The sequence below is a fragment of the Nannospalax galili genome, unplaced genomic scaffold (genome assembly GCF_000622305.1).
Source record: "Nannospalax galili isolate Female #2095 unplaced genomic scaffold, S.galili_v1.0 scaffold44, whole genome shotgun sequence".
NCBI classification, from domain to species: Eukaryota; Metazoa; Chordata; class Mammalia; order Rodentia; family Spalacidae; genus Nannospalax; species Nannospalax galili.
Window position 1 is genome coordinate 9,060,489 of NW_008355789.1, and position 22,565 is coordinate 9,083,053.

At 50.1% G+C, this 22,565-nt stretch overlaps 1 protein-coding gene across 4 annotated transcripts in view; it reads right to left on the minus strand.

Moving 5' to 3' along the window:
- The window catches only part of Plekha7 (pleckstrin homology domain containing A7), a 222,790-nt gene that overhangs the window by 2,904 nt on the left and 197,321 nt on the right, over positions 1-22,565 (minus strand). For 3 of the 4 annotated variants that reach the window (XM_008853531.3, XM_017803285.2, XM_017803286.2), the window contains exons 16-27: positions 22,108-22,257; positions 21,474-21,575; positions 14,773-14,881; positions 14,391-14,620; positions 13,144-13,332; positions 12,935-13,052; positions 11,940-12,043; positions 11,028-11,228; positions 8,156-8,314; positions 2,822-2,955; positions 1,923-2,062; positions 134-239 (exon numbers count right to left, since the gene is read on the minus strand). In XM_008853531.3, the coding sequence (XP_008851753.1) occupies positions 134-239; positions 1,923-2,062; positions 2,822-2,955; positions 8,156-8,314; positions 11,028-11,228; positions 11,940-12,043; positions 12,935-13,052; positions 13,144-13,332; positions 14,391-14,620; positions 14,773-14,881; positions 21,474-21,575; positions 22,108-22,257 (1,742 nt within the window). The remainder of the gene's footprint in view (positions 1-133; positions 240-1,922; positions 2,063-2,821; positions 2,956-8,155; positions 8,315-11,027; positions 11,229-11,939; positions 12,044-12,934; positions 13,053-13,143; positions 13,333-14,390; positions 14,621-14,772; positions 14,882-21,473; positions 21,576-22,107; positions 22,258-22,565) is intronic. The other variant, XM_008853532.3, reaches the window with a different exon arrangement.

Consider the following 22,565-nt stretch of genomic DNA (forward strand, 5'->3'; position numbering starts at 1 on the left):
CCCCCAGCGGCCGCGGTGCCAGAGGAAAGAAGCAACAGCAGGCAGCATTGCAGGGGGCTCAGCGGCAGTGGGGAGGGCAGGAGGGGCATGCTAGGGGTGGGCAGCAGCAGGGCAGCCAGGCAGGGGCTCTTACTTGGAAGGTGTTAGACAAAGGTGTAGTGCAGTCCGCTGCTTAAGGGGGGGTAAGGTGGCACCGTCCTGGAGGACAGAGGGGCTTTGGGCGGGAGGAGGGCCAGCTGCTGCACTAGACAGAGCACACAGGAATCAAGCGGTATGTTAGAGTTGTCTGCCCACCCATACCACCACATACCCTGCTTGGCAGGACTGGGTGGCCTGGGCCCCATTGCCCCCAACTAATGGCCTGGCCCTGGGGGCAGATCCACAGGACCTGGCTTGCCTGTAGTTCCTGGAATGTCCTATTCAGGGAATGGAGCAATAGAGAGCAAGGAAAGGTGCTGCGTGAGGTGGGACAGAAGGGTGTCAGGGCTGTGGTGCCTGGTTGAGTAGGAGGAGGCCAAGGGAACAGATCAGGGTGAGAGCAAGCTGGGGATGTAGCTCAGTGAGCAGAAGGCCAGCCTAGCAAACCAGAGGCTCTGGATTCAGTTCCCAGCGCCACCTAGAATGGAGTGTTGGAGGCACACAGAGTGTGCAAGTAGAGCAATGAGAAAGGTCCAGGGCGGGGAGAGGGGAGTTCGCAAGATCCTGAATGATCCCTGGGGTCATCAGGAAGAGAGATCTCCCGAGTCCACAACCACAAAGCACCCCAAGGACCATCCTCAGGCCCCTCTACATGTCTCAAAGACAGCGAGGACAGCAGGGGTTTCAGAGACTCTGGTTTTTATTGTTAGGTTTTGCCTTGTTTTGAGACAGGGTCTCACTGCGGTCCATGCTGGGCTTGAACCTGCTACATAAGTGAGGGTGACCTTGGACTCCTCCTGATCCTCCTGTCTCTACCTCCCTAGTGCTGACATTATGGGTGTCTGTCATCACAGGAGGATGGATTTTCAGGGACTCTATGCATAATCAGGGGATGGGGACAGAGAACAGGCCTCTCTTGAGATCTGGCATCTGCCCTTCTGATCAGTCACTCATACATGGCCTCCTGAGCTCTCACTCAGACTCCCCAGGGCCAGCAGCCACACAGACCTTGGCCACTTGGATTGGAGGACTGGTGGAGACCTGCACCACTTTGGGCTCTCTGACTGTCCTCACCCCAGGAGTACACCTGGCCACCGGTACCACATCCACCAAGGTGGATCAGCCTCTGTATGAGGGAACAAACTACCCCAAGTGGACTGTGAGGGTACTGCAGGGAGCAAGGTGTGGGCGGAGGGAGGAGCCCAGAGCCCTTTTCTGGCAAAAAGTAGTTTTTCATTTCTCTTCGCTTGTTTGTGACAAAGTCTCACTCTGTAGCCTAGGATGCCCCAGAACATAGAGGCAGCAATCCCTATCTCAGTCTCCTGACTGGGACTGCAGACATGCACCACCATGCCTGTCTTAAAGCAACCCTTTTAACACACCCATGTGCTCCTACGCCATGGTGATATTCTTTCAACAAAGTCTCACTTCTGAAGTCCCATCTTCTAGCACGAAGACACTGACAAGGTGAGTGGCTTTGGCTTAGAGACCAAAGTAGGGGGCAGTTCCAAGGAGAGGCTAGAAGAGTTCCCCCTGCCTTACCCCACCGTGAAATTCCTTCTGTCCCCTTCTCCCTAAGGAGAGAAACTTTAGACCTGTCACCTTGGCTCAGAGGCTGACAAGCATGAGGTCAGCTCTCCCTCCCAGACAAGTGACCCTCTACTACAGAGCACACACCCTCAACTGCCAACGACTACTGGCTCTGGGTCAAGCCATACTGGGCCTGAGTATCCATGAGCAGTCAGTGGGAACTGGACCCTGGAGGCTGGCATCCATGGCCTTACCTGCCACCTGCTTGCTACGCTGGGAGGCCTCGGAGGCCAGGGCATAGGAGATGTTGATGATCCGCTCCTGTTCCTGCAGCTGCGAGTCCAGGTCGGCCAGGCTGTTGCGGTCCTGGCCAACAGGCTGCAGGTTGCACATGCTGTGGGAACCAGAGAGCAGACTGTGGGCCTTGATGCCAGGGCCATCGGCCTCACAGGTGGAGTTTCTCCTTGGTGAAGGCAGGGTTCCTTTAAACACTTTGGGGGCATAGATGTACACAGCCTGCTTTCTTCCAAGCCAGAAATGCCCCCTTCTCAAACCCTCATCAATCACAGATCTCTCCTTCCTTTAACGGTCACAGGCTTTAAGTTAAGGGCTCAGTGGGAGGATCTTGAGAATCCAGACATGAAATGGCTGATGGGGCTCTGAAAGGGAAGTTCAGTGACAGAAAAGCCACTTTCTTGGGTCTAAGATCAATGTCTAGGGAAGTGGACAAAGCCCTCAGCACCCTCCAGACAAAGCCAGGCCCCAATTATGGATCTGAGTGAGGAAGCACAGGCCCAAAGGCTCTAGCACCCACTGGACAAGGCTGGGCCCTGGATCTGTGTGAGGGAACATAGGACAAAATGTTAGGAGGACTTTTATTGGAGGTGATCTCAGTGGAGCCCACTTCACTGATGTCTGGCTCCATGTGGCACATTTGCTAGTCACTGGGGACAGATCTGAGGGCAAGGGCTCTTAACTTCAGGGCTTTCCAGGTGACCTAAATGGGCTTTCTCCCTCACCCAAGTATCTGCCTGCCTCCTCCAATCAGAGGCACTCATCTGAGACAAAGCCCAGAAAAATATCAACCAGCCTGGCCCAGGTCCCCTAGGATGAGGACTGTGGACCATCCAGACTTGAGCAAGCAAGGGCTGACCTTGACCGGGCAAGGATGTTGCGGATCTTCTCGGCTTTTCGGTACCGTGCCTGTAGCTCCTCAAGGCTGGGTGGCTCCTCAGGATCCAGTTCCACATACCGCTCGGGGATGGAGACCTTCTCCGGTTTGGCCAGCTGGGGAGAAGAACAGGAGGTGGGGTGGAGGGAACGTGCAGGTGCTCTGCTTTAAGAAGCTTTCCCACCTCTCCCACTATGAAAAAGCAAGCAGAGTCCATAGACGTGAAGTAACTTGCTAGATATCAAAGTAGTCAGTTGTGGAAACAAAACTTCCCCCTGGGCCTGACACCAAAGCCCATGTTCTTTCTGTCACAGCCTCTTAGAGGCCAAGGGAAGTGAAGGGCAAGGCAAGTGATACACTGGGGGCGCTCAGAGGACACACATGATCTTTAGTAACATCCTCAAGACCCAGTGATCTGACCCCTGGGACGTCTCCAGGCATACCCACTCAGCTGGGGCTCCTGTTCATCCACCTAGGGGCTTTGCTTCTGCCCTGTCTAATGGCGCTGAGTAGCCCTTTAGCAAATCCTCTTTAATGGACGGATGATGGATAAAGAATGGCAAGAAGAAAGGATAGCACTCTCTGTCCCACGAAAGCACCTCTGACTGAGGTAAGAGACAGCTCCTCTGTGCCTGCTGCTTTCCAGAGGGAAAACGTCCCAAGCTTCCATCATCTCCCTCCCCCAATGAAAACCCAACTTGGTCAAATTTGTTTGTGTTTGAGACAGTCTCACTGCAGAGCCCTAGCTGGCCTGGAACTTCCTATGTAGACCAGGCTGGCCTTGAACACAGAGATCTACCTGCCTCTGCCTCCCAAGTGCTGGGATTACAGGAGTGTGCCACCACAGCCAGCTGGCTTGGTCAAGTCTTGCTCGGAGCTGTATACTAAAGATAATTTTTGTACTCTCATTAAAATAGGCTTGTTCGAAGCTCTAGGGAAAACCCAGTCTTGGCTTTATCGAGGAGGAAAAAAGTTGAAATGGAGAAGCAGTGGTTTGGGGGACACACAAAACGAAGTCAGAGGGCTGGAAAGATGGCTCTGGTGGTTCTTGCAGAAGACCGGGGCTCAAATCCCAGCACCCACATGACGGCTAACAGTCCATAACTCCAGTTCCAGGGGACCTGACGCCCTCTTTTGCCCTCCTCGAGTACTGCATGACATGGGTGCACTTATATACATGCAGGCAGTATACTCATACACGTAAAATAAAAATAAACAAAATGAAGTCGGGAAACCATTGCTCATCAGGCCTCAGACTCCCTTTGAGTGATTATCTTGACAGGCCAAAGACCTGTCCACAGAATTAAGGGTACCCTTCGGAACACTGTTAACCCTTGCTGACTATTTGTTAGGCAAGGACTTTGGGAACTGAGAGAGGAGGCAGAGTCTCAAAGAGGCAATTTAAGACTTTCAAATGCTAAACTTTCAGCAAGAATCCTCAAATGTTTGTCACTATTTAGTTAAAAATGGACAAGAGGGGATAACAAACTGGCTCACTGGGTAAAAGTGCTTGTTGCCCAGCTTGACGACCTGACTTTGATCCCAGTAGAACCCACACGGTAGAAGGAGAGAAACGACTTCCACTCGTCCTCTGATTTGTGCATGTACACCATGGGGGATAAAACACACACACACACACACACAAATAAAACGAAAAAAAAGATGTAAAAAAAAAGAAACCAATGATAATTTTTAAAGAACCAGAAGAGAGGCTTGGGACATGGAGGTGTTAGGGTTGCTGTCCTCTGATTTGTGCATGTACACCATGGGAGATAAACACACACACACACACACACACACACACACACACACACACAAATAAAACGAAAAAAAAAATGTAAAAAAAAAGAAACCAATGATAATTTTTAAAGAACCAGAAGAGAGGCTTGGGACATGGAGGTGTTAGGGTTGTGGATCAGTTGATGAGGACTTGGCTAGCATACATGAGGCTCTGGGTTCTATCCCCAGCACCACATAAACTGGCCATAGTGATGCACATCTATAATCCCAGTGCTCAGGAGTTACAGACAGGAGGATCGTAAGTTCAAGGTCATCTTCAGCTACATAGGGTGCTCAGGCCAGCTTTGGCTACTTGAGATCCTATCTCAAAACCAAAACACAAGCAAAACCAAACAGAAAAAAAGATGAACTAGCAGCTGGAGAGATGCCTCAGCGGTTAAGAACACTGGCTGTTTTGCAGAGGACCTGGGCTCAGTTCCCAGCACCCACATGGCAGCTAACAACTGTCTGTAACTCCAGTTCCAGGGGATCCAGTGCCCTCTTCTGGCCACCACAGGCACTACATGCAATGGTGCAATTACATGAAGACAAAACACACACACAAAATAAATAAAATATTTTTAAAAAGAGTTCAAGGTCAGGTCTTCTGGCCTCTGCAGGTATGGCATACATGGGTTCACTTATATGCATGTGGCCAAAACACTCATATACATAAAATAAAAATATTTAAAAATAGGTTTGTGAAGACTTTTCTGGATTCTTAAAAAGTCTTTGCTTTATTGAAAATTGTTTCCTTTTTTCCTTTTTTATTCAATCTTTGCAAATTTCATTTATTTTGATCAAATAAGAAGAAGCGTGTCCCTGGAGGTGGGTTTTGAGAGCAGACAGCCACATTCCATTTCCAGTTTGTCTCTCTCTGCTTCCTGGGTGTGTGCGAAGATGTGAGCCGTTAGCTTTCTGCTCCGGCTGCCTCCTGCCATGACGGACTCTTACCCTCTGGAACTGTAAGCCACATAAACTCTTCCTTCTCTAACTTGCCTTGATCATGACGCTTTATCACAGCATCAGAAAAGTAACTCATACAGGGAGGCATCCTAACTTTAGGCCTCCTCACTCAAGGACAGATGTGATTCCCAGTGACAACATCCCTGTCCTCAAACTATTTAGAGACTCAGCTCACAGGCACGGCTGTCCTACAAGACAGATTAACTTGGGCTGGAGAGATGGTTCTGACTCTTCCTTCTCTAACTTGCCTTGATCATGACGCTTTATCACAGCATCAGAAAAGTAACTCATACAGGGAGGCACCCTAACTTTAGGCCTCCTCACTCAAGGACAGATGGAGTGATTCCCAGTGACAACATCCCTGTCCTCAAACTATTTAGAGACTCAGCTCACAGGCACGGCTGTCCTACAAGACAGATTAACTTGGGCTGGAGAGATGGTTCTGTGGGTTAGGATGCCAGCTGCCAAAGCTGAAGACCTGAGTTGATCCTGGAGACCCAGACAGTAGGAGGACAGAGCCAACTCCTGCCAGTTGTCCTCGGACTTCCACACTCATGGACAGATGCTCTCTCACCAAATAACATATTTTATGCTTTGTTTTGTTTGTTTAGACGGGCTCTCCCTGGAGCTCCAGATGGTGTTGGCCTTGATCTCACAGAGATCTGCCTGCCTCTGCCTCACCACCCCCAGCTCAAATAATACATTTTCTTTTTTTTTTTGGTCTTTTTGAGACAGGGTCTCCCTGTCACCCCAGCTGTCCTGGCACTCACTATGTAGACCAGGCTGGCCTTGAACTCTCAGAGATCTGCCTGCCTCTGCCTCCTGAGTGCTGAGATTAACAGCGTGTGCCACCACGCCCGGCTAAAAAAAGTATGTGTATGAGTGTTTTGCCTGCATGTAAGTGTACCACATGTGTGCAATGCCCAAGAAGGCCAGAAGAGGGCATCAGATCCCTTGGACCTGGAGTTACAGATTTAGTTGTCATATGGGTGCTGGGAACAAATCCTGGGTCGTCTGCAAGAGCAGCCAGAGCTGAGCCATATCTCCAGTCCCCAAATAATACATTTGAAAAGGGGAAAGGGTTAACTTTGGCTGTCACCAGTCAGAGTCCCTGCTGAGCTCCTCAGTTTAAAGCTGCTCCATTTTGAAAACCTCTGATCCACTTTTATGACTGCTCAAACTTGTGTTTTTTGAAAATATAACCCTAATTAGCCTCCAAATAGTTTCCTTTTTTTTGACCATGTTGACTTTATTCTCAGTCAAGAAATTTAAGTCCACGTGGTCCTTGTACTTGGTTGAAAGATGTTAAGAAATAAGCTCTACTCTGTTATTCCCAACCAGAGCAGATCTAGAGGAAGGAGGTAGATTACATTCTATCAGGAAGGATGTAGGTTAGAGATAAGGACTTTTTCCCTGGGCAGGCGGGCCAATTAGGACACCCTGGGGCATACTTGGAGGATTCTTTGTGACTGAGAAAGCACAGACTGTTGGATTTCACTGTTTTGGCGTCAGAGAAAAGGTCTGGTGGCAGAGTGCTGGCTGCCAGAGCCCCAGTAGGACCATGAACCCAACAACTCTGAAAGCACCCATTTATCTACAGTGTTTCTTTGTTCTCAGAGACCCCTCTGGGCCACTAGCCATTGCCGAAACTAGCTTGCAAATGGGTCTGCCCTCGTCTCTTGTAAACGGAGGAAGAGAGCTGGGGGTGTAGCCCTGTGGATGTATCACGTAGACACACAGACATCCATGCATGGGAATCCTAAAACAGTAGCACAGACACCATGAGGAAAGCACCCAAGGGATGACTCTCTGTTGAACAGACCTGTGGGGAGATTGACAGGTCCCACTTAGACCCATCCCTCACTTGGAGAACACGCCTTGTGCCGTTTCAGGGCAGGCCAAGACCCTGTACAGAAGTGTTTGGGACACTAATGATTCCTTCAGCAAAGTCTTCTACAAATATTTACAGTGCACCTACTGTGTGCCAGCCTGGTGCTGAGTATACAAAGGTGACCCAAGCAGCCGCTGACTCTGCCTGCTGGCCACAGGAGAGTAAGGATGTCTAGAGCCCTGACTGCTGCTCACTGTGAAGCTTTCTTTCCCTTTTCTGGTTCTTAGGGGCCTGCCCTGTCATGAGGCAAGCATGCCACCAGAGGGTACTAGAAGAATTCAGAACAGAGTATAGAACAGAACTGGAAACACCTGTGATTTTCAAGTCTGCCTGTTTCCTGCCCCATCTGAAAGCCCAAAGCCCATTTGTAAGGACCATCTCTGGTCTGCAGAACATTTTCTAAACCTGTTGGGAACATGCTGAGTCACGTAATCTTCCTACATTCCATTCACCATTGAGGAAACTGAGGACAATTTTTTCTAAATTACAGAATCAGATTTGAACTTTAACAGCTGGATTCCTTTTCCTGTCTCAAGCTGACATCCATTCATCCATCCATCCATCCATCCATCCACTTTCTCACTGCGCATCTGAAGCTGAGCCTTGTCCCTTGTGGGGTTGCAGGTTAAGCCGGGAGCCCGAAGGCCTTATGGGGCCATGAAGGAAGCCCCTGCCCTCACCTCTCTGCTGATGTCCACGTCATAGTCTTGAGGCTCCAGGTCCAACTCAGTGACAGGTGTAGCCTGCACTTTCAGCCAGCCGTTCTTCTCCTTGTCCTTTCTGTCCCCCTGCACAGCCCGCTCCAGCAGCTGCAGGTCAAAGTCCTGCTCTCGCTTCCACTGGCAACAGAACGAGAGGGTTAAGCGCAGTCACTTCCTGTCGGCTCAAGGAGCCACACAGGCCCCGGTCAGACAGGCCCTGCAGGCCTGGAGTCCTTGGAAAGACAGACCTCAGAGAGGCAAGAGAAAAGCTGCTGCTGTACTGCAACATAGAGCAGGGCATCTGCTGGCTGCTCTCCACCTATAAAGGTCACACACATCCCTAGGGCACTGTTGGAGGCTTGCGACTTTAGGCTCATAGCAGTCCACAGGCATCCACAATGTTCCCGGGAATGAGAAGTGAGCCCAAACAGACCCTGGCACAGGGCTCCAAGGGATGGATCTGCCCTTCCTGCTGCCCCAAGAATAACCAAGAGCCTCTCTACTGGGCACTCTCAGCAGGACTGGGTCAGAGCAGGGCACCCATACTCCAGCAAAACTACGGAGTTCCAAATAGGAGCCGGCTGTGGCCAGCATGGGAGACAGACTGCTGTGCAAAGTGGCACCTATTTGGGGCACTTTCTTTTAAAAAGTATTTTATTATTTTTATTTTATGTGTATGAGTGTATTGCCTGCAAGTATGTAAGTACACCTGTGTCATGCAATGCCCTTTTCGTTGGATTCCCTGGAACTGGAATTACAGACGGTTGTTAGCCATCATGTGGTACTGGGACTTGAACTTGGGTCCTCTGTAAGAACAGCAAGAGCTCCTAACTGCTGAGCCATCTCTCCAGCCTATGGGACTGTTTTTTTAATAGAAAAGAAACTAAAGTTGAAACTAAATGTAAAATCAGACGCAATAGTTCCAAGGCTATTTGGCAGTGGCAAACTTTACAAGTGTCTTTTCCCAGGAGGGAAAAACCTAACCCAACCAATTTAAGACCCAGGCATGACTGTCCAGGTCCAACATGGCTTCCAGTCAGACTGAGCCTTTGACCACTGAGCAGGCTCTTAATAGAACAAAGAGTTCTCGCTTGAGCAAGAAAAGAGGATGCTTATGCACCAGGTCATCTCTTCCCTCCCACCCCATCCACCTCACAGAGCCCCAGCAGTCATGGGTGCTTCACACCTGCCCCCCTAAAACCCCATGGCCATAGCCACATCAGCACATTCCACCCATTCATGCACAAGCTCTCCATATTGAACCAGTAGAATCACTCTTGGTGATGGTTTTCCAATTATAGTTTGGAAGAATTAGGCAGTGGAAGTTCAGGGATGAATTAAATGATTCGCAGAGAAAACACACATTTTCTTACATGCTCACAAATACTCCAAATAGAGACAGGTCCTCATTTAAGCCCAGCCTGATTGTTTCCACAAACAGGAAAGGTTCACTGCACTCTACAAAGTACCCAGGGGAAGAACCACGCCAATCCATCAGTCTTAATTAAGCAACATGTTTATTGGCGTTGATGAGACTTACAGAAGCCTTTTTTTTTTAATCCAAAGAAAAATTACAAAGTATTCCAGTTATGATTTTAAGATAATCTCTACATTTGAGAAATCAGGTTGTAAAAGGTCAGTGTTACCCCATATGACATGTACTTATAAAGCTTTAAAGTTAATGGATTTGTAGCTTGTAAAGACATGACTGTCCAGGGTCCTACCCTTTGGTGTCTGAGCTGACAGCTGCAGAGAGGTCCTCTAAGTACATAGTTTATTTTGCTATCCATCCGAGTTACAAAATATCAGAAATGCAAAGAGCTTTTCCTTAAGAAATTGTGTGATGGAACTGGAGGAATTAAGACCAAACAGCCTCAGACTTTGTAGATCTTACTTAGTCGTGCACCCTGAAGTTAATGTCTCCTGTCAGGTGTAAGGCATGGATTCTGATAAATTCACAATGCCCAGACCTCTGCCAATGACGTGGTCCTCAGGCAATGGAGTGGCTTTGGGAATGAGTGAATTGAACCAGTAGACCTGCACCGAGGAGGGCGGTGGGAAGGTGAGCCACATTTGGGGATGCTCACTAGGCTAGGGGAGAGCTGCTAGTACAAGCTTGGTAAGAGAGTACTGGGAGGTTAGAGGAGGCCAATGCAGATCAGAGCATCTGTAAATACAATCAGGCGGGATTAGAGAGACACTGAGCATCAATACTAGAAGCAAAAGAGCTTGTGCAATGAATTAGGGAGAAAGTGGCCAGGCCAGAGGGCTGGGGAAACTCAGGGCTCCGAACTCAAAAGCCTAGTGGAATATTTCTAAAGGGACCCAAGGTGACCAAGGGCAGTACAGTGCCAGCCACCAGGGGGCAGCACCGAAGATCTCCCCAGCCTTCCTGGGCACCTGAGGCCTCAGCACCTCATGCTGTGGGAGACCACCAGCACCTCAGGGTTGGGGCTCCAACCCTTATTCAGTTGCCTCCCCACTCCTCCAGTATTTGTTTGGAAGGCTGGGGAGTTGTCTGTATCTCTCCTCACATCATAGCTCACCTCTTCCTCCTCTATTCCTCGAAGCCTTCATTTCCAAGTCCTTACTTCAGCTGAGGGATCCCAAATGTCCACAGAGGCCCCTCTCATGCTTAGCTAGGAGAACTGACTAGGCCTCTGCTGAGAGGGCCTCCCTCCTGCTCTGCTTCTGGGTCACCCTCTGACCAGCTCGCACATGCATCTGGAGTCATGGACAAATACCCCATAGCATGTTCTCTCAACCAGGCTGGTCACCCTGGGAGGTGACACGCTTGTGTGTGGGGCACTTGGGGAAGCTCTGGCCTCTGTCCCAGCCCCGCCTAACATACTGAGCCAAGATCTCCGGGCAGTGGCTGGTTGAGATATCGGGCCGAGGGCAGGCCTGTCCTCTCTCCTTGGCTCAGGGTCCTCTTGCGCTCCCGGACCAGGGCCTTCTGGTGTCTCTTCATGCGCTCGAGCTGCTCCTCCGCACTCATCTTGCCCCGTTGGTGATCCCCTGAGTACAGGCGCTCCAAGGCACTCTTGGGTCTCTGAGGAGGAGGTGAGGAACATAGAGTGGACCAGCTGGGAGCACTGAGGACATCCTCCCTGCTGATTCTTCCTTGACTTGGTACAGGGTCTCATGGAACCTAGGCCTCCAACTCTATACAGCAAGGGATGATCTTAAACTCCTGATCCTCCCACCTTTACCTCTCCAGTGATGAGATGATATGTATGGGCCACCTAACCTGATTTATACAGTGATGGAAATTGAACCCAAGGCCTCATACATGCTATGTACCCTACCAGCTAAGCCATGTCCCCAGCTCTCTCCCTGCTTTTAGTGTCTTTGCCACAGATACTAGTTGGACTCATCTTGGCTATAGAGAATCACTTCCTCTAAGCACCCTAATGGCCCTGGCCCTCATGAGCTTTCTGGGTAGAGGCAGACACTGATGCCCAGGCCTATCCAGCTGAGTTCACACCCGGCAGTCCAGGGTGAACCAGGCTACGGGCTTCTTGTTCTTCCTCCTATGATTGTGACAGCCTTGGGATAAAAGGGTGTGGTTCTCAGAAAATGGAAAGGGCAGGTAATGGCCTGTGTTGGTGGGCAAGGGGTGACAGAGTCCCTGAATTCCCAAGGGGCTGAGGTCACCCTAAAGGCCATCCTTAGTGCCCTCAGGCTCACTAGTCACTGCCTAGCTCGGGGATCCCCTCTCCGCATGAAGGACAAGGAGCCCTCCACAGCCCAGGCCACTCACAGAGAAGGTCACGTTGCTGTTTTCCACATTCAGACCTCTCCGGAGTGTGACATAGGGAGCAATGGTGGACGACTGCTGGAGCCTGGATGTGGAGCCTGAGAGCCCTTAGCAAGGAAAGAGGAGTCAGGTGTATCTGTGGTGGGGCTGGACAGACCCCAGGCCCTGTCCAATTACCTCCACTCTCACGAGACACCAATAGGGCCCAGTCAAAATCCCACTTTTCTTTCTTTTCTCCTCAGGGCCTAATGAGCCAGGTCCTAGGTCTGGGTGGGGGTTGGCCCAGAGGTAGTCTGTCCTCAGTGGGACCTGTCCCTGCAGATTTGTGAACTACCCTAGCTTTGCTTCATACAGAAGCCTTGGACTGCAGCAGGGAGAAAAGCTGGAGGGACACAAGAACCTTTCATCCCTCTGCTTCCTGGCATTCTCCTGTGCACCCTGTAAAACCCAGCTGGGGATAAGCAGGGAACACAGTGAAGGAGACCACAGGCTCAGGAAAGAACTCAGCAAGGTTGACACAAGAGGAAGAAGTCCTTAGGAAGGTCTGACAGCCTCTGTGGTGGCACCCCAGCACCCCAGCCTGCAGGCTGCAGTGTTCTAGAGCCAGAGCTCTAGGACTGCCGATCAATCAATCGGTACTTGTTTAATTTCTCTGAGACTCAGGATCTTGAGCTCTAAAATGGGACTCACAACATTTCCCTCCCACCACTGGGGAGTACATGATGTTCATATAAAGCACCTAAACAGTGCAAGACTTAAGGGTAATCACTATTGTTTTTCCTGGAGACAGAAAAGGGAGTAAATCAGGATGTTCCTGAGGAGAAAAGAGGGAGGGAAATAGGCCATGGATCAGAGAAAGGCAGACCAGTCTTCCCTCTCAGCAGCCATGGTTAGGTGCAAGCTGTAGGCCAGGGTGTGAGGCCTGGGCAGAGGCAGGGAGTGAGTGGTGTGGTGGGGAGAGAGGTTCCCAAAAGATTCAACAGAGGATCTTGCCGTACCTCTGCCAGGCAGCGTCTGGTACCTGCTCTCAGAGCCCACGAGTCCCAAGGAGGGCGGAGGTACATTCCCACTGAGGCTGGCCAGCTCGGGCTCACTAACATAGGACCGGAGCTCCATCTGTGGACAGAGTCTGAGGCTGTCATACCACTGGCATCACTACTATCTCCCTCTCCACACTCAGTGGGTGACCTCAGTCCTTGTGGCTCACCCTTGAGTCCCCGTTCACACACTGGCCCAGCTCCCGGTCCCGCTTCCTCTCGTCCGATTGTCGCTTGAGGCCCCGCACAGACGTGTGCCGTATGATGGTGGCCTCTCTTGGCAGTGGTGGCACAGCTGGGGGCTGGTCCTCTGGGCTGTAGAGCTCAGGGAGTGGTGGCCTGGGAGGTGCCTCATCTTCCTGCTCAGAAAGAGAACCAGAGCCCATGTCAAGTGAGATGGAGCTGGAAGGAAGGAGGATGTTGTCTGGCACTGTCACATCAGCGGCCACTGCAGAGCCACGGAAAACCAGCACCTCAGCCAGGGATGCTGTGAGGAAGGGGAACACCTCTACCCCAGCTCTCCTCTGATTTGTACACTTTCTAGTTTTCAAAGTGTTACCTGGTGATGCTGTGTCCCCAGCCCCAGGACTTGGATATCCTGGGTCCATACTCTTGACAGAGCATCCTGCTTCCCTGGTGTGCAGGGCAGGGAGGCAGGCTGCTGACTGTTACTTCTCAGCTGATGGAAGCAACCACCCCACGGCACAGACATCTACAGCGCCACAGTGCTCAGCCCGAGCCAGCTCAGCTGCCTTTCTGTGCTGGAGGATCAGTTTACCAGTCTGCATCCTCCAGTTCTTTCTCTAGGAAAAGTGTATCTCTACAAAGCACCCCCTCCCTTCCAACTCAGACTGTACACAAGGGCAGGACAGGTAGCTCACTCCCTGGGTAGCAATGAATGTGACTATGGTCCTTGGTACTCCAAGTTTAAGGTTCTCCTAGGGGCTGTGGCTCCATGCGGCTCCATATCTGGAGAGCAGGCCCAACTGTCAGAAGCACCCACTCATGACCACTGCACCTTCCTCCTCTCTAGCTCTCATTTCCTTACATTGACTTTGTATTCCACAAAATTCAGGAAAGAGTCCAAGCTTTCCAAAGGGTTATCAGAAGATACCAGAATGGAAGCTTGACTATGAACAAGGATTCCACTGACTCAGCTTTCGTGAGTCATCACCCATGCTGGGGTGGGACTTGGTTGTGCTACAGCTGTTTTGGGGTCACTCGTGCTGTAAGTCAGCCCTCACCCCAGCTCCTGTAAGTAAACACAATAAACTCACTGGTTACCAGGCTGGACTTGGGTGGAACTGAAACCATTCCCTTGGTCTGTCAGTGTCCTATCTGAGGTGAATAATGCCTATTCAATCTCCCCAGGAAAATCCACACAGCAGACCCTCAGCCCCTACTTGGCACAGCTTACCACTTGGGGTTTTGACTTGGTTGGTGACTGAAGAGGGGATGTCACGGCTTTCCTCAGCTGGGGTGGGTGAGATCGGTAGGGCACGTAGGTCTGCAGCTGTGGGAAGAGCTGGACCTCCAAAGGGGTCCGCACAGGGCTCGTGGGAGGGCTGGGCTGCAGGGGCGGCTTGGCCTCAGTTGGAGACAGTGAAGGCACGAACGGGTGAGGGAACAAAGGCACCGTTTTTCTCTCTAAGGGTAGAGACAGAAGCGAGTCAAGGATGGCATAAAGACCCTTTTTCAGTGGACAGGCGAGGTAATGCCATCACGGAGACGCAGCCTCTCTGCGGTCATCCCACCTGCCCCACCCTGTCCCCATACCAGAAGATGGCTGGCTGCCTCACCCGGATTTTTGACAGATCCCACCAGGACTCTGTAGTTCTCTTTACTGGCGCTCAGGCCTGCCAGGACATCTTCAATCCTCCACAGATCCTTCTGTATCTGTGACTTCTCCTGGGGAAGGTGGGGGGGGGGTGTCACTTTGGCTCCTCACCAGAACTTTCTTCTGAGGTTTGTACCACCTCTTTAGACAAAGCCCCTCACCCCAATGGATGAGACACCTTTGAAAACCTGCCAGGGCCAGAGCCAAACCTGCTCACAGTCTCCTAGGGAAGCGGACATGGAAAATGCCCACAGACCAGCGAGGAATGTGAGGGAGTGCTGGGGTACGTTCACCGGCTCAGCTGGCCTACTTTACCTAACTTTAAAAATGCATCACCTTAAATACTGGAGAACTCAACCCAAATGATGTATGTAACATCTAGCGTAGTAATGTCACAGAGACAGGAATAAAACAGGGGCGGCCAGGACCAGGGGAGAAGATGGAAGTGGAATACAGACTTTCAGTTTTGCAAGATGGAACATTCTGGAGCTTGGTTGCCCAGCCATGTGAATGGACTTAACATTACTCAAGCTACTCTCAAAAATGGTTAGGATGCCAGGCATGGTAGCACATGCTTTCAATCCCAGCACTAGGAAGCCAGAGGCAGGAAGATCTCTGTGAGTTCCAGGCCAGCATGATATACATAGTGAGTTCCAGGCCAGCCAGGGCTATATAACGAGATCTTGTCTCAAAAAACAAAAAGCGAGACTGGAGAGATGGCTCAGTGGTTAAGAGCACTATCTGCTCTTGCAGAGAACCAGGGTTCAGATCTCAGCACCCACATGGTAGCTAACAACCATCTGTGACTCTAGTTCCAGGGGATCCAATATCCTCATCTGGCCTCTATGGGCACTGCACAACGTGAGTGCACTTACATACATGCAGGTGCAGGTAAAACACTCATACAAATAAAATACACATTAATTAATTAAAACAAAACAGAACAACAAAAAAAGATAAGATAGCCAGGGCTGGGGACACATGCCTACAATCCTAGCATTCAGAAGGCTGAGGTCGGTGGATTCCAAGTTCAGGGTCAGCCTGAGTTATACAGTGAGACCTGTCTCAAAAAACTATGGGCTGGAGATGCACCTCAGTGGTATGGTGCTTACCTAGCATAGTGAGGCCCTGGGTTCAAACTTCAGTCCCAGAATCCGGGTTAAGATGTTAAATTTCATGTGTAGTGATTCATAATTTTTAAAAATATACTGGAGACAGGAAGATGGCTCAGTTGTCAAGCACTTGCCAGCTTAAGAACCTAAAACTGGATCTCCAAAACTCCATGTAACTATAAATGTAATTTCAACCTGGGAAGGCAGAGGCAGGGGATTCCCAGAGCAAACTGACTAACAAGACTAGTCAGTCATATTGGTGAGCACTGGGTTTGACTGAAAGACTGTCTCAATGAGTAAGATGGAAGAGTGACTGAGGATGGGTCCTGACATCAACCTAGGGCCTCTACATGTGTGCGCACACCTGTGTACATGCATCCACACATGTGGCCACACACATGCAAAAGCATGAATACATACAGGCACAGGAAAAGTAGAAAAAGAAATATATATATATATATATATATATACACACACATATATACACTGCCTTATGCAAGCATGGCTAGCTACCATCACTAGAAGATGAAAAAAAATTTAAAAAGTGGAGGACTGAGGAGATGGCTCTAAGCATGACTTCTCTGCAAGTGTGAGGACCTGAGTTTGATCCCCAGCAACCACCAAATAGGCTAAGCATGGCTGTGTGTGTTGGCATCCCCAGTGCTGGGGCGAAGGAGGAAGACAGAGGATTGGTGGGGACACTAGCCAGTCAGTCTAGCCAAACAGCACACAGGGTTAGTCAGAGACCATCTTAAAAAAAAAAATAAGGCTGGAGGGGGCTGCAGGTATGACTCAGTGATTAAAAGTACCTGCTACTCTTGCAGAGGACCCAGGTTTTGTTCCCAGTACCCACACGGCAGCTCACAACTAGCCGTAATTCTAGTTCTAGGGGTTATGACGGTGGACACTGCACACATGTGGTATACATACATACATGCATGCAAAATAGTTACTTGCTTAAAACTTAAAAATATATAAAGTGGAGTGATAGAGGAAGACACCTGACATCCTCCTCTAGCCTCCCCACACATACCTACACATGTACACATACAAAACACACAGTCAGGCGTGGTGGCACACACCTTTAGTCTCAGCACTTGGGAGGCAGAGGCGGATAGATCTCTGTGAGATTGAGGCTAGCCTGGTCTACATAGCGAGTGCCATGCCAACTAGGGCTACAGGGAGACCCTGTCTCAAGACAAAACAGAAACAAACACACACACACACACACACACACACACACACACACACACACCAGCCAGAGCAGAATCCTAGAATTTGAGGCTTAAAAGTACAAAGGAGACTGAGTGTGGTGGCACATGCCCATTGTGGGCCCAGTAGCCCCGAGATGCACCTGATGTGAAAGGCACAGGACCTTATGGGAGTCTCCTGGCACAGGAGGCCTCTGGCATCTGCTGGGAGACTGCTCCAAAGAATCTGGAAGTTTTACACGATTAGCCTTCTATTCGTTCAACATGCATGCATTTTTAAAGGCCTGCTGAATATCACAGCTGAGGCTGGGGTACCACAAGCTCCTGTGCCTCTAACATCAGACGGATCTCAGGGCTGCTGGGCCCATGATGGCTGCACGCTCAGTATTGCACTTGGGCTGCCATAGACGGTCCTACCGTAGACAAGAGCATGCCCAGCTAGAGTGTAAGTAACAGGAGCCGGCCCTGGTGTTGGCGTTCCCAAGCTGAGTGCTGGGAACAGATGACAGAAAGGAATAAAGCTCGGCTCTCCCTCTTCTCAGCTCCCAGCAAAGCTCCCACCCAATTTTCACTTTTTGATACCCCCACAGGAAAGAGAGGAACCAGACTGCAAAGCCTAGAGGTCCTGATCTTTGTCCAAGTGATGGAATTTCACAACTGATGAAGTGAGGAGGCTTTGTGGGAGGAAGGGGGTGTCAGCAGTGTCTTCACACCACACTGGGCAGATGGGCTCTGTGCCACTCTCCACTTTTGGCAGAGGTATGAGTCCCAGGGCAGGTATGAGTCAGGATTGCCTATCACGGCCTCTCACACAGTTCCCCGGAGGCTCTGTCCACTGGCTCCAGTGATGACCTGGGTGTTATGAGGACCTTGAAAATGCAGAGGAAAAGTTGTGAACTTCCTCACTCCCAACCCTGACTGAAAGGAGGTGCTTCTCCAAACCCAGGCGTGCAAATCTGCAGAACTGCAAATGTACTCTGGTGCTGATGACTTGGCTAAAGTCTGTCTGCCTGGATCCATCTAAGCAGTCAGAGGCTGATCAAAACTGGGCTTTATGGCTTCCCAGTGGAAAGAAAGTGTGAGCTAGATCATCTGATGGAGGTGGGCTACCAGGGCTGGCCTATCTGCCAGAGGCTTACAGGAGTCAATCCTCCAAGGAGTCTGACAGACTCTGTTGCGCTCTGGGCCCACTATATATTAAATCATTAAGAAACAAAGCATAGGAACAGAAAGGGCCAATAATCAAGTGAAAACATCTTCAGCTTCCTGGCAGTTAAATGAATGTAAATTAGAACAAGATGATGGGTTTTACTGTTTGCTTGCTTTTTGTCTTGGATGATTTTTTAGTATTTAGGAGGCAAACACTAGCATTAGGAGCCAGTAAGGGCACATTCAGGGCCCATTCATTCAGCGGGAGGGCACTCTAAGGCACCGTTCAGAGGGCAATTTGGCAAGATTTGTCAACTTTTTGTACTAGGAATATTTTAAAGTGATACTTAAAAATACAAAAACTGACCAGGTGCAGTGGTGTACACACGTAAGCTCAGCACTCCACTCAGGTGGGTGTGATAAGGAGGATCAGGAGTTCGTTAGTTACACAGCGAGTTGGACGCCAGCCTGGGCTATATGAGACCCCGTCTCAACAAACCAAAGCAAATAAATAGCTGCACATATTGATGGGACACCGTAGGCTGCTTGGATACCTACACACTGAATAACATTTAAAATGGCAAGCATGTCTATCATTTCTTTTTGATGAAATATTCAAAATGCATTTCTTGGGGTTGGAGAGATGGCTCAGTGGTTAAGAGCACTGGCTGTTGTTGCAGAAGACCCAGGTTCAGTTCCCAGCACCCATATGGTGGCTAACAACCATCCCTAACTCCAGTTCCAGGGTATTCCATGTCCTCTTCTGACCCCCATGGGCACTGCATGACATGGGTACACTTATACACATGCAGGCAATACACTCATACACATAAAATAAAAATCATAAAATAAAAGAAAGGCACTTACTTCAGCCTAAAAGGCTTGCTTCTAGGAATCTGTTCTAGATAAATGCTTATGAGGGGGATGCTCCTAAACCGAGCCACTTATAAAAGGAAAACACTGTAAATAATCTTGGGGCTGTGCCGGCCAGATGTGCAGCCAAGCCCAATAGCCCATTTTTGATCCCCAGGACCCACGTGATAGGAGAAAACCAACTCACAAGTTGTTCTTTGATGTCATGCACACACCATGGCAGAAGCACAAACATGCATACACACAAAATAAATAAAACGTAATAAAACATAACATCAGTAACCAGAGGAGAACTGGATAAATAGAGAATATCAATGCTTTGCAATAGCAGGTGGTAATTAAGAACCAATTTACTTTGACAGGTACTGTCCATACAACTTTCAGAGATTGTGGAAATCTGTGCTGTCTTCTAAAGTAGTCACAAGCCACACGTGCCTACTGACCACTCAAGAGGGGTCCAGTATGAATGAGAAAATAATTTGCATAATTTGTATTTGAATAGTTTGAAATTTATATTTAACAGCTATTTTATTTTCAGATTCTGAAAAGATTTCCACAACATAAAATTGTGACAAAAAAGCAATTTGTCAAACAGTATGTAGGTGTGACCCTCTTTAACCCTTTTACCTGCTCCAAATCCCAAATAAATGATCTGATTCTATGCAGGTACATGTTTGAAAGTGGATAGAAGATGGTCAGGAGTCAACCTTGCAGACTGGTAGCACCCACAGCATGTAGGGCAGGTGGCGGGAATGTGAGGCTACAGTGGGGTGCGGTAGGGCACTGGGAGAGCCTTTGCTTTTAAACTCACTTTATGGTTTTGTTTCTGTTTTCCCTTTTTAAAGTAGAGGACTCATACAGAAGGAGGAAGGGAGAGGGAGAGAGGGAGAGAGAGATAGTTAGTTTAGACAGTCTCATTAGCCCTGGCCAGCCTCAAACTCACTACATAGCTGAGTGTAACCTTGAACTTCTGATTTCCCTATCTCCACCTTCCAAGTGCTGGGATTACAGATGTGCATTCCAAGTGCTTGTGTAGTGCTTGGGATGGGACCCAGAGAGTCATGCATTCTAGGCACGCACTTTACCCACAGAACTATATCCTGAGCTCTTAATTGTGTAATGATAGGAAATAATGGTTAAGCACCTATAAAGCCACTGCTAAAACGGGCCGGACCACTGAAGCCCAAGAAGGGAGGTGTGAAAGGACAGGATGGTTCCAGAAAGTAGAAACGAGAGGAACAACAGTCACCTAGTACTTTCAAGCCATTAAGCTAAATACAGAGGAATCTTATCTTGGATGAAAGGAACAATGAGGGGACACCCACAGCAAGGACAGGCAAGTTCTGGGGAATCGCAAAGGCCTTCCCTGAGCCACAGGCAAGAGACTCCACGGTATTCCACCACAGTGAACAGGGAGAGTAGGCCCAGTGAAAAAGCCCAAACTCCCCTCTTGACTTTTCTAGGGTTAGAGCAACATTCGGAGAATCCAAATATTCACTGAATGGCCCAAATGAGGACCCTGGATCCGAACTAGGTCATGCGATAGCAAGCTCAGCACCCAAACTGGTATAGCATTGTGCCTCATACACACTTCAGAAGCCTCCAGTTCGAATAAGCTGAATCAACGTCAGAGCCCCGAGGAGGGGGGACGCAGAGCTCTGAAGCCAAGCTGGGAAGCAGGTCACTTTCCATTTTTAAAATTTCAAGGATGGGGTGGAAACCTGATGCGGTACCACAGCAGGGCCCGGGCTGGGGAACCCACGGTGCACAGAAACACACAGAGCCTTCCCTATCTCACCATCAGGCTGCCATCCATGGGGTGGCCTAGCTTTTGAGGTAAGGAAGCACAGCAGTAAAGCCACCTTTTCCAAGCAGGCTGGGGGCCTAGAGAGACTGTATCACCCAGCAGGGTTTCCAGAAATGCAAATGAGCCCCGGAAGAGAAGAGGAACCTCCATGGACTAAATTCACACTCTCTACTCAGGCCCGGTTGTGATTACAAGTGTCTCCAGAAACTGGAGGTGGGAAGGGTGGAGCTTCATGCTGCTGTCTGTCTAAGGAACCCCAGGAAAGGGAACACTTGGCTCCTCCTGTCACCACAGCGTCACCAAGTAGAAGCTGGGCTGCTCCAGGTCAAGAGCCAGAAGAGAAATTCTTCCCAGACACCAAGAGCTAGAGTCGAGAGGCAGGGGAACTGAGGTAAGGCTTTTCATCATGGCCTGCCCGCTTTGCAGGGCTGAGGAAGAGAAGAGGGCAGTGCTCACGGCTCCCGCAGGTCAGAAATGAGCAGAGCTCAGGGAGATGACAGCGCTTGATCACCTGGAAAAAAAAGGCTCTTCCGTGTTGCTGCTGCAGGGTCTGCTTCAGCTGCTCCACATCTCTCTCCAACTTCAGGTACTCATTCCAGGCGTTTTCCATCTCCTGTTGGCCAAGGAAACACTTCTGGTCCCCAGATGCCTCCTCAACACACCCCCTCCCAGCCTCAAGAGCACCTGCTCTTGACCAACTGACTCACCAGGGGACGAGAGAAGGGGCGGGGTGTGTGTGTGCACACCGTGGGCAGTCTGGTGGGAGGATGGTATCTGACCCTGGCTGCCTATGCAGCCCCCTCCTCTATCCCAAGGTGCTTTTTCTCCCTGCCTGGGCAGAAAGGCTGGCACATGTCAGACAGCTCCAGAGGTGGAAATTTTGAGGTCTCGGAATACACTGCACATAGACCAGAATGTGGCCTGCAGGCTCTCCAAGAAACTGGGTCCAACCATTCTGACAGAAAGCAGCCTGAGGTATGGATGCGGTCGGACATGTCACCCCAGGACGAGCCAAGCCACTAGGCAGCCTGGACAAGTTCTGCTCCTCCTAGATGCCCGCCCCTGGCCTCCAGCTCAACAGCTGGGGAGATGGACAGCAGTCATGGCCAGCCTGCCCAAGGAAAGCGACTGCCACCCCTACATACCGTGGACTCTCTGCAGAGCTCGGCACGGATGTGGACCAGGTCCTCCTGCAGCAGCCTCTGTTGGCAGGTGATCTTCTCCAGGTGCTGTGGCTGGTCTCGGTACTGCTCCATCTGTCTGTGCAGCACCTCTAGCACAGATTCCAGCTGGTCCTGTGCCGGGATGGGCCAAAGAACAGGATGGGAGGGCTGGAGGGGAGGGCTATCCCCAGAGACCTCCGATCCCATGTCAGGAACCACACCGCTGAGGCCAAAGGGGCAGAGCTGAGCTGAGGAGGAGAGGCAGGCCCCTAGACACCAACGAAGGCTCCCTGCCTTGGTTACCTCATCTACAGAGTAGGTACAAAGACTTCCAACTCCTGAGGACAGAGAATGAATTGACAGAAAAACTGTGTAAGAACTTGTGAACAAAGGTCTGTTATAGACCTTCAGCATCACAAGTATGAAGTCTTATTAAAAGC